At 44.9% G+C, this 16,342-nt stretch overlaps 1 protein-coding gene and 1 long non-coding RNA gene across 6 annotated transcripts in view; both read right to left on the bottom strand.

The window, feature by feature from the left end:
• The window catches only part of LOC146178517 (homeobox-containing protein 1-like), a 32,283-nt gene extending 23,190 nt beyond the window's left edge, over positions 1 to 9,093 (bottom strand). For 2 of the 5 annotated variants that reach the window (XM_084578334.1, XM_084578337.1), the window contains exons 1-6: positions 8,999 to 9,093; positions 8,418 to 8,594; positions 6,367 to 6,597; positions 5,537 to 5,895; positions 2,423 to 2,628; positions 1,118 to 1,315 (exon numbers count right to left, since the gene is read on the bottom strand). In XM_084578334.1, the coding sequence (XP_084434460.1) occupies positions 1,118 to 1,315; positions 2,423 to 2,628; positions 5,537 to 5,895; positions 6,367 to 6,597; positions 8,418 to 8,495 (1,072 nt within the window). In that variant the 5' untranslated portion in view covers positions 8,496 to 8,594; positions 8,999 to 9,093. The remainder of the gene's footprint in view (positions 1 to 1,117; positions 1,316 to 2,422; positions 2,629 to 5,536; positions 5,896 to 6,366; positions 6,598 to 8,417; positions 8,595 to 8,998) is intronic. The other 3 variants (XM_084578336.1, XM_084578338.1, XM_084578335.1) reach the window with 2 other exon arrangements.
• The window catches only part of LOC146178516 (uncharacterized), a 185,722-nt gene continuing 178,456 nt past the window's right edge, over positions 9,077 to 16,342 (bottom strand). Inside the window, exon 4 of the long non-coding RNA XR_014700612.1 lies at positions 9,077 to 9,093. This is a non-coding gene — a long non-coding RNA (uncharacterized LOC146178516). The remainder of the gene's footprint in view (positions 9,094 to 16,342) is intronic.

The raw sequence follows: 16,342 nt of genomic DNA, 5'->3' as shown, positions 1-16,342 counted from the left end.
CCTCCGTCATTTGCTCCATTAACCATCGCCTAAATCAGTAGTTTTCTCAGAGAGAAGAACGGCCGACTGTACGTGCATGAAGCTCATCTTGAAGGAATGGCAGTGAATGGGTTTGCTGGACAGCAAAATTTTGTCACCAGAAAGAACACATTTAAAGCTCCTGTTTACACCAGCTGCTCCATGGTGGAGACATCTCGGAGTACAGGTGTGAATGGTGATGTTAGTTTAAGGAACAGCCTGTTTCTACTATCTGAAACGAAACTGAATTTTTGCTAGAATTCAAAACTTTAGTTTTGAATTCTAGCAAAAATTCAGTTTGGAAGATGTGCAAAAAAAAAAAAAAAAAAATGTGGTTGCTGAATCAGTTTCTTTCTTAGCCTCTTTTTTTTTTTTTTAATGCAACAGTCCTATAGAACCGGCAACCGGGACGACCATATGACAGCCAAACCAACTGGTAAAAAGAATCTATGGTTCAAGAAAGCACTGAAGTAGAGACTAAGAATTTCACCAGCTTATTAATTATTTGTACACTGCAGGCTACCGGGGAGCAAGACCTTCTTCATTCTTCTTCTTCGTCATCAGGCTTAATATTACTAGGACAGGGCAGCAACATAGTTCAACCTAATGTGAAACCATGCATTACCAGTACAAACAAACCCTAGCCACAGTCACAGCTATGTTCACGACTTTTTCTGGTCAACGACATAAACATTGTGGCCAAACTCTACAACCGGCTCAAAATCTACAAAAAAGTGCCACTGCTGTGTGGAGCTTTCCCCCCCCCCCCCCCCCCCCCCAAAAAAAAAAAAGAAGAAAAAAACTAGAATTCAAGGTACTAAAAAGCATTTGTATCAGTGAAACTGCTAGCATACAGCCTTCTTAGAGGTCTTGATCCGGAATCACGAGGAAGAAAACACCATCACCAAAATACAATCATTCCAATTGTAACTGAGTCTGAACAAGGTGCTGCTGGTTCTAAAAGAAAGCCCAATCAAATGCCACATAGCAGTCTCAAAATAATAACAACAACAATTCTAAGAAAGAAGATGCTTGGAAGCAGCCTCTTGCACAAGGTCCAACTTGCCAAAACGGCGCATTGCAGCAGCAGGGAGCTCACCCGGTCGTTCGACGGCCTCGTTGCACTCCTCGACAATCTGCTCTCGCGTCTGCGCATCGGGGTAAGGGTCACGCTCATAGTACCGCTCCAGGACGGCCAAGTGGGCCGACTTGAAGGTGAAGCGCTCTCGCTTGAGTGGGATCAGGTCGCCCGTCTCGGAGACCATCCGTTTGACGCCAGAGTTGGGGCACAGTTGCGCTGCATTGTCACAAAACACGCACACACACCGTCACTCCATTCAACTTCTATGGGGAAGTATTTTCAAAAGCTCCATACGTCCGTAACTTCTTAGAAAAAGAAATGCTGCCAATACGAGTTGGTGTACACCAACGCTATTAGCAAGCAGCTTGGCATCGCCTTAAAAGGGTATAAACAACAAATATTTCTTAGCGTATTTGTGCTTTGGGATTATGCAAAAGAGATTTGTAAACGTGGATCACAGCATGAAATTTGCCTACGTTCAGTAAATAAAGCATAACGGAGCTAATTCTGCTGCACATTTTCCGTTTTGGTTTCAGATTGCCGAACAATGGCTACAATATCACAAGTGAATATATTAGATCATGCGAGCTCGCGCTAATAAGCTAAAGGTATGGCATTATGTGCAACTTCCTTGAGTTTAAATTCAAAATTCAATGAGGAAAAATAAATCAAGTTATTTTTTAAAGCTTACTTTATGCCCATCATGACTGCTTCCTAAAGCCTAGAGTATGACACGTTGTGGGCGATTCCTCTGCCCGGGGGATGCGCACGACAAACACACAGTGGGCCGTATGATAAACATCTTTAATCTCACAGGGATCGGGGATCGTCGAAGTCGGTGTCGTCGTCCGGGTGGCTGCGGGTCGTTGTCCGTGGAGAGCGGCAGGAGCGAAGCCGGAACGAGGAGGCAGAGACCAAGAGAGGGCGAGACGGCGGTGCGTGCCTTCTTTTATAGCCCCCTCGCGCGGGACCGGTTATCCCCGAACAAGCGGGGAAAGGGAAACGGGCCGCGCGCAGGGAGCATCGGGAAGTGGCGCGGCCTTCGAATGCGCGGCGCGCCACGAGCCCTACAACCTCTGTGCCCAAATATCATAGGACTAAAGAAAGGGCATTGGCCCGAGCTAGTTTCTTTTTCCCCACATACAGTACGGCAGAGTGGAAAATTCACAATGAATGAGAAGGCATAGAAGGTATTTCTAAATGTGCGTCAAATCTGGTTCTGTTCTTTATCATCTGTTGCCAAGCTTGGAGTCTACGACACCGCATTTGCGAGCGGTCCAAGCGGCCAGCCGCCTAGTCGCAGCTGGGCCTTCGCCTACTCACCAAGCTTCCAGGGGTTATTCTTGCAGGTCAGGTACCACATGTAGAAGGTGTTTTTGGTACGTTCCGACATGTCGGCGATGTCACCGCGGAAGAAGCGGCTCACGTACGCCTGGCTCAGCTTGGTCATCTCAGCGATCATGGTCTGTTTGATGTTGTAGCGCATCACAAAGTTTCGGATCTCTGACAGGATGGCCGCTTCCCCTTTCCTGAAAGAGAGGGCACCGCCACCATCAGCGAAAGCAGCCACACGCACACACACAAAGTAACTAACTCAAACGGTGCAGTCCTCAATGAGAGAGAGCTGCGACTCCCGTCGAGAACCCGTGCACATAAAGGGTACTGGCGTGTATTAACATCACAATGGAATGCAGGCCATGCAGAATAGCATGCAACCATTATGGAAAGCAAAAGATCATGCTCGAAAGACAGCTCACATGCATTAAAAAATTACCTTGTACATGAAAAAAATATATATATAATATGAGACACGATTGCATGTTGTTTTCTAACATTTTACTTCATATCAATTTTGAGCCCACTGTTCTGCTTTGCCGGTAGGCCATTATTTACTCTTTGCAATTCCTCCCCTCAGTAACTTAGCAAGGCGATGTCACAGATTACTTAGGTACTGTCCATCGTCCCTAACCCATGGCTGTTCCCAATTCAGGTCTCTGAATAGCACTTCTAAGGCAAACTGTGAATAGCACAAGAAATATCGTGCTTGTTGCTAACACCCTTCCTTATAGCAATTTTTTCACTTTCCTTATGAAGGGTTATGGTTGCTGTGCAGCCACTATAGAACATCTCGCAGCACTTTCACATATGGCTCATACCCATCCTGATATTGCAATAATGCTGGCGTTAATGATGAGTTTTCAAATGAGTGAAATGCTTTTTTGTAATCTAGGAATGCTATGTATAGGGGTTGATTACATCCTGAACATTCTTCCGTCACCCGACTGATTGTGTGGATATGATTTATTGTAGAGCGGCTTTAACGAAACCCTGAATGGTCCTTCGTTTGACTGAAGTCTAAGGTTGCCCTAAATTTATTAACAATTACCTAAGCAAATATCTTGTACATAATAAATAATGAGCTGAATGGTGCGAAATTTTTCAAGGACATTTATTACGGATTCAGATAATGCTAGCGTTCTTGCATGATTTTGGTACTTTCGATGCCATGATGCATTACGTATACCAGGTAGCTAGTTTTTCTAGCATGATCTCGCCACTGTCCTTCAACAAATCAGCAAGCAGGTATCTGATCCTCTCCAGCTGATTTTCTCCTTCTCCTCCTTCTTGCTGCTTCTGTTTCTCTACTTTATTAATTGTTACTGGCAGAATGTCTGAGTGCTCTGTGCAAATGCGACTCTTACCGTCCCGATTAAGTAGGCTTATGAACAGATCAGTGCAAGACTTCTTGGCTATTTCAACTATCCTATTTATATTTGTAATTACATTGCCCACCTTGTCTTTTGAGTGTCTTGAACCCCTGAGTACCGGAGTCCCTTAATCCCCCTAAGTCACTTCTGTCCCTTAATCGGCCTGCTTACATCCAGTGCAGAACAATGGCCTCTCACAGTGGCATCCAATTATTAGGCCGTTTGCCTCCTTTCTTTAAAAATCCACTCTATTACCAGTTACACGCCCCATCCCTGCTATCACTGTAACATGGCCAACCCATGATCGTCTCCGTGAGAAAAATCAAGTCGGGTCAAAAGGAGAGGCTCCAGGCAAAACAAGAAAGGGGTCCCAGAAATGACCACTAGCCACACCTCTTCGACAAGTACAAAGTAACACACATAGGAAAGGAAAGTCCACCATGGTTGCACAAACGAATGTCTTTTTATGGCTCACACTTGCATCACAGGATTTGAACGATACTGCATTACAAAGGTTCAGTACAATTCCGACTACCGATAAGGTGGGTCTTTTAATCAGCACTGGCATCTCGATACGCAGCTGATTTCAAAAGCTGCCCCCAGTTGAAATGCTATCACTGCAGCTGGGCGTTAAGCCCACAAACCTTACATAGCCTAACTGCAGAAAAAACACAGATAATAAGCAAAACTGCAATGAATTACCCTGACTCACTTTTCTGGCTAAATTAACACTAATGACGGAGATTCACTTAATGTTTGTCTGGCCAGGTGCGGGCAAAAAAGAGAAGGAAAGGTTGAAGGTTGCAGCTATCACAGTGAAGTAGAAAAATGTGTAACCAAGTGCACTATGAAATTTCTATTGATGAAGACTACTGTGCACCCCGGTGAACTGAGATGAAGGCAACATATCTGTTAGCAAACTTTGAAAACAACACGACCACAAACATTTTAAGTTTTTTTTTTTTATGTGACAATCCTGACACCAATGTCGCCTTCTAAAAATTATATCTTGTACCTCATTGTTCATTGTTTTATTATCTCTTCACGTGCTAACGTCTGTAATGACCTTTTTTTAAAGAATTTTGTCCACATTTATTCTTTCAGCCTTTTGTCTTTACAATGTATATATCCTGTATCCACCCCTCCCCTATGTAGCATACACCTGTACCCTTAGGGTATAATAAATAAATTGCTAGACATTCATGACATAGTTATCCACAACAGCTCGAAGAGCAAATGAAAAGTGATTATGTGGTTCCTAAATGTCCCAAATCATCCCATCAATAGCTGGTCATTAACTACAATCTTCAACCTTTCTTTCTAGTCCTTCTTTCAACCTAACCTCTACCATACTGACTTGTGTAATGTATGCAAGCCCATAATAAATGTAAGCCCTACTTCAGTCCCTATAGTTCAGAAATGTTTAACAAGCAGCAGTGAGAATTTTTATACAGTGCAATAAATCTACTTTGAGGCTGGCACAAAGCTACTGAAAAAAAAAGAAAAGGATAGGGCACCCATTATGCAAGACAAATATGGCAGTGTACCTTGCATGCCTTTCCTGTCAAAAACTCTCATTTTGGGGCTGGTGCAATTGTGCACAAAATTAAACAGGTACAGGTAACCTGCATGCCCCACATAACAAGAGATTCGTAGGCTTAAAACTGAGAGAGAGTAAAAGAGAGAGAGAGAGACAGAGAGGTATGGTGAGGGATGGAACAAATCTTACGGTGGGAGGAGTGGGTACGCTGACCTTTTCAGGTCGTCGATGTCCCCAGATTCCTCTTGGAGGAACTCGTGAGGGTTCATAAGGTACTGCATGGGGACCACGCCCGGCGGGTACATGTTGGGCGCGCTTCCCCCACCCCCGCTTCCGCCTCCTCCACCGTAGCCTCCGTGGTCCTCATTGCCGCCGCCACCACCACCCTGGGGCGAAGCGTTGGCCGAGATTGGGATGATGGTCAGCTCGCTCGGCAGCTTGGCCCCACCGCCGGCCGCTGCCGTCGTTGTGGGCGGCGAGGCCACGCTCTCGCCATTGTGGGGCCCACAGTCCCCAGTGGCTGAGTCATTGGACGAGGCATTCTGCAACTGGTGCAAAGCACGCTATGCTCGCCAATGCCGGCTGGCACTTGCAGAGCCAGAGCATCACGCATGCAGGCGACACACATGCAAAACCAGCACCATGCCCGCCTCCTTCGATGACAACTGGTGCAGCAGAAAACGACGAAGACGACGAGAGAAAACAAGACGCACGGGAAATGCTACAAACGTTTGTAACTGTCCTGTCCCCATTGTTTCCCGCTCCACCAGTTGTCACTGAAGCATGTACCAACCCAACTAAACATCTCGACTTCTGAACCCTATTTTACTGTACCCACCTTATGCCTCTCGGATGATGAACAGCGCTCAGCGTGCTCAATGCAGGGTATATTTCGTGCAATTCCAAAACGGAGTGCTTTCGTAAGCAAACAGGCCTAACATTTACGCTCCTCATGCTCATAGCAACCCGCCCTGTTCCACATGGTCAAGGACGCAAAAGAAGTGGTCGATGGCACTCACCTGTGGCGGCTCCCTGCTTGCCATGTACGCCCTGGCGGCCGCCGAAGAAGACAGCATCCCATTGTGTCCCCCCGATCCTCCCCCTCCTCCTCCCCCGTGCGAGTCACCCCCTCCCCCTCCTCCGTAGCTTGGGCCCCGCCCGCGCGGCATCAGCGCAGGCATCACGGGACATGGTGCCGTGCTGCCCAACTCCATGTCAAGCCGATCCAGCTGCTCAAAGGCCAGCATCACCTGTCCCACAAGGAGAGGTTGAGATGGAGAAAGAGAGAAAGCGCACAACAGCGGTCAGTGCCAATGGGACAAACATTATTCTCCACTCTGCTCTGAATCCCACCTGCAGTGGGCAGAACAGATGAACATCTGCATAACTGTAGTACTGGTTGAACGGCTTGGAGGCCGTTTTAAGTTTCTGCTCAACAAGAACACGACACAATGTGTTAAAGGGTCACGACGATCGCTGGAAAACCCTTTTTCAGACATGCAGCATCGACATGTTTGCCGCCATCACTTACTGCATTTTAAACCTGTTAAAGGAGCATGAAAGAATCATTCTGTTTAAGTATTGGTGCGTCACGCATGTAAACGGTCTCGGCTGTAAAAAGCTTAGGCGTTATTTTCAATGAGAATGATTTGGAATGATCACCTTAAAATGGCGGTGAACAAGCTGTTGAAGGTTGTTGGTATTTTGCGCCGACTAAAATATTTCATGCTGAAGCGTATTAAGAAAATGTTGAATAATGCATTGTTTTCCTCTGTTCTTAACTACTGCTTTTGGTGTTGGGTTATCAGGTCTTTTACTAATATTAACCACATATATCTCCTACAAAAGCAAACCTGTACAAAATGTTATCAGTGCTCCCTTGCTTGAATACACTGAACCCGTTTTCAAATGAACTTCAATCTAACCGCTTGCCACAGTAATACGAAACTTTACTCTTGCGGCGGTATGAAACCAGTGTTTACAGAAGCAATTGCCCGATGATAAAGCTGTCAGGATTGCAACGCAAGGAGTCATACCTAAGATCCAAACAAATTACGGTTATCAAATGCTGAGCTGCACTCTCCCACATCAACTAAATAAGGAGTAAGAACTGATGTACAGCTATGCCAAATTGTTTTTTTTTTCTTTTCTTCCTCAAAAAAGTGCTATTATGCTGCGTACCATTGCAATGCCTCTGTAGGGTGCATCGGCCTCATCAAGCCTTTCCACTGGATTTTTGCCGACGCACCCAACATTCTCAAGATGTTAAATCAATCACTCCGCATGCTGAAACTCGACAGAGCAGGATTAAAGAATATGCCCAGGTCGCTTTCAATCATTCTAGCATTTTTTTTCTTTTCTTAAGCCTTCCAGTTGATTTTCTGCAGGCTGCGACACCCAAAACGTCAGTACACAGAATCAACACAAGTCGTGCATGCTCAGAACCAAGGGCGGATCAGCAAAAGCGTCCCGTTTTTCTGGGCACAGAGTTTTTTCTATCCCGGTACACAGAAACCGGCACTGAAGTAGTCAGAGAAAAAAAGATCAGTTCTCTAATTAACCGTCTCTGTCCTACTTAGGCTTATCTTCTGTTGTCCCATGTCCTTGAGGCCCCGTGTACAGTCCAGTCGCGAGAAAAAAAAATTAAAAAAAAAAAAGGAAACAAAACCTGAAAATCAGAGCCTGCAGGTATCTGCAGTACTTTAAAACCCAGGAAGGAGAGGTACCGTCAGCCAAAATACATAAAGGCCAACATGATGACAATGTGATTCGAATTGTTGGTGCTAGGTGCAACCTGGTCCAAGAGTACCATAGCTAACTTGCTAACTTCTTTGGGCCTGCATAAGGCAGGTTCAGAAACCTCCTTTCCCAAGCACTTCACCCCGTATAAGCCGAGCACCGGGCGAGGCAAAAACTTGCACCCGGTCGAAGAATGAGTGGCACCTGGACTGAAACCCCACACCCCAGCATATGAGGCAGATGCTCGAGCCAGTCAGCCTCTACTACCATGAAACACCGCAGGAAAACAACTCATGTCCAGAATCCGAGGACCACAAGCGGCACCGCCTACCTGATCCCGGGTGATGCCTGAGGCCCGGAGCCTGCGGATCAGCTCTATCTGTTCAATGGTGAACAGGATGCCCGACATCCTGCTCCGCTTTCCCGCCACTGCTGCTGCTTGTGTTGCTGCCGACACCAACCAATGCCTGTGCTGCCTCGTCCCCGGATCCTGCCCCTACAAGGCATCCTGCAACACACAGAGCAGACGGGGAGGGAGAGGGGAACGAGGGAGGGAGGGGAGTGGAAACAAAGGGGTGGGGGGAGGAGGATGTCAGCTCTAACATGAGCAAGTTCTTATGGTCCAAGGTCAGTCCTAATGTTCGCAGGAAGCCTGCAACAAATTTCTGCTCATTTATCTCAATTATTACGAGTACTTTTTTAAAATGTACACAGTCTGAGAATAAACTATGAGCATGCAAATGTCACTAAATTAAATTCATTGTACTACAGGTAGTTTTTCCCCCAATACAGGAAACAAGGTGTTGACAGTGATGTCCCAACGATGACTCCTGCCAATTTCCAGCAAAGACTAGTGCAGAAAAATGGCCCCCACTACAGCCCCAGCTCCCAAAAGCCATGCTCGCAGCTTACCTCCCGGCAGCCGGTCGTCCAACTGCAGGCCTGCCAAGTTGGACTTGGACCGCTGACCAACCGTTGTCGCCAGCCCATCATTCTGCTTGTCCGCTCTGCAGTGCCAGAAGAGAGGGAAAGGGAGACAATCGGTCAAAATGCAAGAACATTTTCTTCAAGTTCTTTAAAGGGAAGAAAAAGAAGCACACACAAAAAATAAAGTTGCTCCCAAAAACAAACAAATGCACTTGTGTGTAGATACACGAACACGTGCCCAAAAGATGTGACAAGTATCGGTATGGGCTCCGTATGAACTTTGATTTCAGGCTACAACTGCCTGAAAAGCTAGTGTACTGGTGAACGAAGAGCACAAAAAATTCCCCTAGTACTTTTGCCTCGAGCAGTATACTCAGTTGCCCTACCTTACAAGCCTTTGGTGTCCTGCATTATGCAGAGCTCAAAGACACAAGCCTCATCATCCACCGATCCGCATATGTCGCCACTAGTTTTCAAAAGCAGCTGCCAGCACATGCGTGCCGCCGTGATTGTGACGAATAGAGCTGTGGCAGTTGCGAAATGATTTATGCTCCGCAAAGAGATGGCCTTCAGGGATGGAAATTCACAGCATAAGGAGGAGCAGCTTTCTCCAGTCCCGCCCTGCAAAACAGTTATTAGACACGTTCTTGACAAGAAGTGCGTGACGAAATGTGATCCTCGGGGCTCTCAGAGCCAAGATTTGTGGTACCGCATGTTTGGGAGACCTTTTTAAACATGCTGATTTGTCGCCAACTCCGGGAGCAACTGTTGCGTTCATAACGAAAATGCAATGGCGTGGAGAAACAAGTGGTGCCACCGCATTTAGTTTAGGCCTTGAGAGGTTTCCCCTCATTAGGCAGTATTTGAAAATATGAGAAATTTCTCTTTCACTCTCTCTCATGTCGATCCTTTTTGCAAACACGGTCACTAGGTGCTCAGAAGATGAAACGTCGCGGAAACTTGCATATAACGACCTATAAGTCGCACCACTGTATGCCCGTCAGGCACCAATTCAACCTGAAGAGAGTAAAAATTATTCATTGCACGAATGACAGCCAAAAGACTTGTCGGAAGTGGCTGGAATGGTCACAAACGTTTTGGAAAAATCAATTTGCAACAGCTTCCCGGAGTATTGTTGCAGGAGCACAATGCTGAGAAAAAACGGAGAAGCCCAAATATACAGAGGGCTTTTAAAAAATGAACAAAGCTGTGCTGCATGAACTTTTAATGCTGCGGTATCTGACGCAGTCACCTTAGCCAGGTGGGCACTTTTTATTTTTCTAATGTGCTTAAATTTGCCTTTTTATAATGAAAATGAAATTTCACACTGTTAACATTGGCGACAATATTTCTGAGTAAAAGCTGTGGAGAATGTTGAGAAACATCAATTCCACTTTTTTTACTCTCATTTTGGATATCGCATTGGTAGCCTAGATTTCCAATAGATATGCGAGCGCTCCTCAAGCATGCTTCAACTGAAGGAACTCGGTTAGGGAAAGCCAGGACGAACATCCGCAATAAGATCGTGCCGCTCAGGTGTATGTTTCCCACACTCTTAGCTACTCGCTCTTCATCTGTCTGCAAGGAACAGAATCAGCTCAGACTTCCTTTTGCTGCAACATAATTCAAGCTCGTGCAGTGGAAGATGTCCAGCAACTGAACAAACTCAAGGTCACGTGTGCACATGTAGCTTGATTTAGCCAGAGTCCCCATTTATACAAACACACTTTTTACGTTGAAAGTTCAAGTTAATGTGGCTTTACTGTACAAACAAACCAAAATTTCTGATATAAATGACAACTAAAGCAGTTGGCCTTCAACCAGTCATCTTTCTTGCTGTGCCTGAGCCCATCAGACGGCAGCCGCAGCCTCTTTGCATTATTCTTGACGCGACTTCACTAAAAACCACTGTGTAGAAAGTTTAATGTAATGGGACAGGTTAGCACAAATGAAGCGCCATTCGCACTGCTGCAGTCTTGTGCATATTATAGAAAACAAGTAACTGATTACAATGACAGTTACTCTGTCTAGAATATTACTGATTTTAATAATCAATTCAGCCAATGAAAAAAATTTAATAATTAAACAGAAGTAATACATAGAATACACATAGAACAAATACACACACCAATGAAAATAACCAGCTGCGGCTTGCTTCCTGTGGTCTTTTGCAGTACATATATTAGTATTTTTTCCTGGAATTGTGTATCGCTTTTCAAAGTTTTGGTCAATCAGTACTGAGCAGTACTCCGTATACGCACAGGCAAGAAGTTAATTGTTTAAATTGCAAAGAACCTGCACAAGACCTTCAAGTTTCTCAAAATGCCCCACTTTGCTGCTGTTTCTGAGGGGGCAAAGTTCAAGCTCACTAAGCTGCATGACATTCCGTTGTGACGTTACGATGGACTGCAAAATGATAAGTGTGGAACACAGGACTAGTCGAACAACGGATGCTCATGCTTGCAAGTGTGGATATGCCCAGTGTGCGGTTAAGCTGCAGTTCAATCACTGTCGATTTAATCCAAGAAGGTGTCGGTGCTACACCTGTGCTTGCCAATGAGTTTGCATTGTTGACTCCTTACGGAAAAAAAACAAAATGTGACAGGTTTCTGGTGTTCGACTCTTGAAATAGGTAACTGGATTACACACCTTGTAAGACGTAACTTTTTGAGTAATCAATGCATTACAAAATTTTAACAGACGCAATCTATTAAAAGGAAGCAACTGCTTGCAATTCATGATGTACAAGCCTGGAAAAGAAGTAAAGTTGCACACCATTTCAACTATTCGAGCACGTTTTTATCCCATCTGCAATTGTGGATATCGTGTCTCAAGCTGCTGCACATAATTTAGCACTCCAACATGTGCTCTGCATTTCTAACTTACTGCCAGGGATTGATAAACGTTTATTTGTGATGGAGTACCAACACCGATACCAATAAATGAGATACATAGTTAGCTGCTGTGCTGTTTCCCAGTGCTGTGCACATGAGCTGCTCTTGTGTAGCGGAAGAGTAGGGAACACTTCAGTATTCGCAACAGCCGAAGCAACAGAATTGCTGTAAGAATGTTATGCATTGTTTCCAAGTAAAGGATTCAATTAGTAGCGCTAACAAGGCATCCTAATTTCCTTCAAGTGTTGTTATGATATATTGTGTCACTGCTGTCTATAATACAAGGTGGTATAAGGCCTCCAAACTACTGCAATGAACTAACGCTCCTCAGTGGTGCAGAGGCTGAGTGCTTGGCTTGCAACTAAAAAAGCAACGGTTTGATTTCCACTCAACCATGCTTTCTTTTCCTCGGAAGTGTCTTCTTTCTTGGAAAGGACTTTGCAACGGTTCTTGACTGACTTCACAACTTGTGACGACAGCACTGTGTTGACCAATCGGGGAATTTTGTTGTCGTAGCCCTGGTGATTCCGGCGAAAGCATGCACAAAAAGATTCCGCACTCTGCGCAGCAAAACAAGGCTCTTTCATCTCTAGCTTCGACGTGTGCACTGCTGCATCTTTGGCGTGCTCGCATGCCGGAGTCGCTGGTTGCACACATCACAGCACATTGTGTTTCTCGGCAGTGGCTAAGCATTGTGAGAACTCTTTGGGACCATCTGTGGGCCTTCAGTACTCGGTTGCTAGCACTTCTTTGGACGTGCTTCCATGCGAGCAAGTACACGTAACACTTTTCCTTGCCTAGTCAATTTCACTTCGCACTTTAAAAAACATTTCACACTAAGCACCACAAAAAGCAAATGAAGCTAATTGCGAGATGGCCTGCTCCAGCCATTTTCTTTTCTTTATGCATTATGGCCACAGGGACAATGAAAATCCAGCTTGCAGACGCCCCCACGAACGTGTTATTCGACGACGACTTAAAGACACTCAATATTAACCCGGCAGTTTTGCAGCTACTTTTTGCCTTCGAACTACACCAGCAACACTTTTGTCCATAACGGCTGAAGCCACATTGACAATGCTATTATCACGCGCCACCAGAGAAGAACAATTCCATTTTAGTAAATGCTTTGAATGAAGCATGCTTCGCCTTTCTTCATCTCTTTTTCTGTCATCACAGAAGAGCCATGTCAGCCCTGGTAGTGGCACTTGTTAGGGCTCACATCCGTTTCATCCCTAGAATAGTCCTTGTCAGATATATCCTCTGGCAATCTTCACGAGCGATGGTTCAGCACGCAAATTGACCAACCTTTTCGTCACAGAAATGGCACATTTGTGGAAAATGTCTCTAAGAGTTTCAGATTAAGGAACCGTGCCCACAACTGTGGACACAAAACTTCGAAAGTCAACCACTGCACGCTCTTCTTGTCTATGACTATGAAAAACTGGACCGTCGTTTATGCATAAACTTTTATACATATAATGCACGTGAAATTGCACCATTCAGGATAAGCTGAAAGGACACTGTGCGAAATTAAAAGCCACTCTTTCCTCCCACTTTAAAATATGCAAAAGACCATCCTTACTAGTCGTTTTACAAACGCATTTCCCTGAAGCTACCATAGAAAAAACCAAAGTGCAGAGGAGACAGGGTCAAAATTTTTAGGGTGCTCAATTTCAGAAATCAAACCTCACCTTGTAACTTTAGTTATGCCTCAGTCATTTTTTTTTTTTTGTTAGGCTTAAGTCAAATTTTTGTTCGGCCTAAGTCTCTAACTATAAGAAAGGAACAAAGAGCAGCAATGTAAAATTCAGAAGAGTTACGCCAGGGTGTCTAGCAAGTTAACTCCCTGACTTCCTGATGTTTTTGATGATATCTGTCAGAACACCCTGACCCCTGAATATGCAGAAAAACATCACGGCTGATGGTATATAAGATCGAACCAAAAAAAAAGGAGAAAAGAAACACAACCTGGTGCTGGAACTGCAAAGCTGCATTGACAACGAGGTCGACACGATCTTAGGAAAACATTTAGGATCTACTTTAATATTATGCTAATACGCTGTGGAACCTTTCGTAAAATGCCAGAAGTGCAAATTTGGCTCATAAGTGGCTACAGCTTATTCTACAAAAAAATACCACTGAACATAAGTTGTATCTACTGGTCTGTACGTACTCGGCCAAACATACTAAGAAGTGTGGCAACCGACACAAAACCAACCACTATATACAGTACTCATTTCATAGACAACAGGGACAAGACAGCTAAAACTCCTTGTCTTGTACATGTTAGCAGTAAAAGGGCGCCACGCCAACGTGAACAAACCACATGCTGGGCACTAATGGTGCAGTGCCGTCAAGAATCACAGCAGACCACTGTGTTAGTATATCAGTCAGCACTTTTCTCTGACTTTGCCCCATTTTTGATAACACCGCTGACAATTCCCAGGTATTTCCAGGTACACAAAAATTTCCCTGAAAATCCCATGTTTTCCCGGTCACTAGACACCCTGCATACACCAGAAAGCATGGCAGTCTGAAACAGTTGCTTACGTGAGCTACAAGTTGCAACTACTTCTTCATTAGAAGTTATCCAGCCTGAAAGTATATTCTTAGCTCACTGCACAAATACCCTCCCTCCATTCAGTCAGTTCAAGCATGGAGAGTTAGACTGTTTCCGGTCATGCGTTCAGCGAACACTTCTTCATGATACGGAGATGCGATAACTTTTGGTGAGTCCAGATAAGTACACTGTACATAGACTTCTCGGCGTTACCAAATGGTTTGTTGGTTTATGGGGTTAACGTTCCAAAGCGACTCTGGCTATAAGTGACACCGTAGTAGAGGCCTCTGGAAATTTCGACCGCCTGGGGTTGTTTAATGTGCGCTGACGTCGCACAGCACACGGCGCTTAGCTTTGCGCCTCCGCAGAAAAGCGGCCGCCAAGGCTGACATTCAATCCTGCACCGCTGCACCACTGCGGTGGACGTTACCAACTAGGTTCGGCAGGATGGCAAATGAAAATGGTAAAGAATGAACTCGCCGTAAACCTGAGGCGGCAGGAAGGAAGTGAGAAAAAGCTGCACTTTTTCCCCCTTTTCAGTCTTATCATTACTCAAGCAAATGTTACTGTTACTTCCATGGTACTAGACCTCAATGCTTGCATTAAGTAACTAACCAGGCTCCCTACTCCTCATCAAATGACAACGGCAATAAATTGAAACTTACATAAGCTCCAAAACAGTGAGTACAGGAAGAACCGTCAGTGCAAGACCAACATCTAGCCAACCAAGTCTTGAGACGCAGTCCAGTTCCAGCTAAGAAGTACACTGAAAGTCTGTAAAGGTGGGAGAGCGTACTATGATGTTCCCGTATGTGCCTATAAGGTTGGCTGACTATTTCGAAACAAGGTGCATTCTTTCGGATCCCTGCCAATGTAGTAAATTATGAAGACAAAAACGATACAAATGGGATAAAAAAAATCAAATCAAACAAGGGCCCAATGGATCTGTGCGACAAGAGGGATAGCCAACATTATTTCTAATACAGTAGGTTGCACAGGATTAAAGCTAGGGTACTGCGGGGATTGTTCCAGACGCACGCACACACAAAAAAGTTACACAAGAAAAGCACTACGCACAACGCCATGAACAATGCACATCGCTTCGTGACCATCAGTTCAAAGCAACAACAAAACACTCCCAACAACTGTGCATCCAAGGTCTCCTCCTCTTTCTGTGCATTATAATTTTTCTTTCTGCTTATGAACCTCTTTTCTTTATTTTTTCACTTCCACTGTTAGGCTGAGACAACACTTGGCATTTGCAGTCCGTCTTAACAACGCACGTTACACTCTTTCGAACAGCGAGGCATAAACAATGCACAATTGTCAGCATGACCTTGCCTGTCTTCCAATAACATTTAGTGGTCCCATCGCATGCCTCCCGTGTGCTGATGCAAGATGTTACCTGTACTGTTTAGCTCAATCCAGTTTACTTCTTAGAACCCGCAAGACAGGACAGGTCCCCTCAACACAAGCTACCTGAGGGGAAACAGCTGGACAAGGAGCCAAGGGAAGCAAGCTCGACCTTACAAAACAATTCGGATTGATGGTTTGATTTTAATTGAAAATGAGGAAGAATTTCACAGATTACAAACAGCACAGTAAAAAAAGGAAAAAAAAAGTGAGAAGGGTATGTCAGCCTTCACGACAACCGTTATAAGGGAATAAAAATGTAGCGGTGGAGTGCAAAGGGACATCTGTGAGGACAGAAGCATTGTTGAAAAGCTAGTGAAATAAATGCATACTTAGCTTGTGAATGAATATATAAATGAAGTACAACAAACGGAATGAAGGCACACGCTACAGAGCGACTCAACAATGGAGCGTGCAAAGCCAACACAGCATGGCAGAACTGTTTGTGTGTGGGTTCCC

This window comes from Amblyomma maculatum, chromosome 9 (assembly GCF_055883805.1).
Source record: "Amblyomma maculatum isolate TAMU_Amacu chromosome 9, ASM5588380v1, whole genome shotgun sequence".
Lineage (NCBI taxonomy): Eukaryota > Metazoa > Arthropoda > Arachnida > Ixodida > Ixodidae > Amblyomma > Amblyomma maculatum.
The sequence above is the reverse complement of the archived record's forward strand: the minus strand, read 5'-3'. Positions and strand labels throughout refer to the sequence as shown.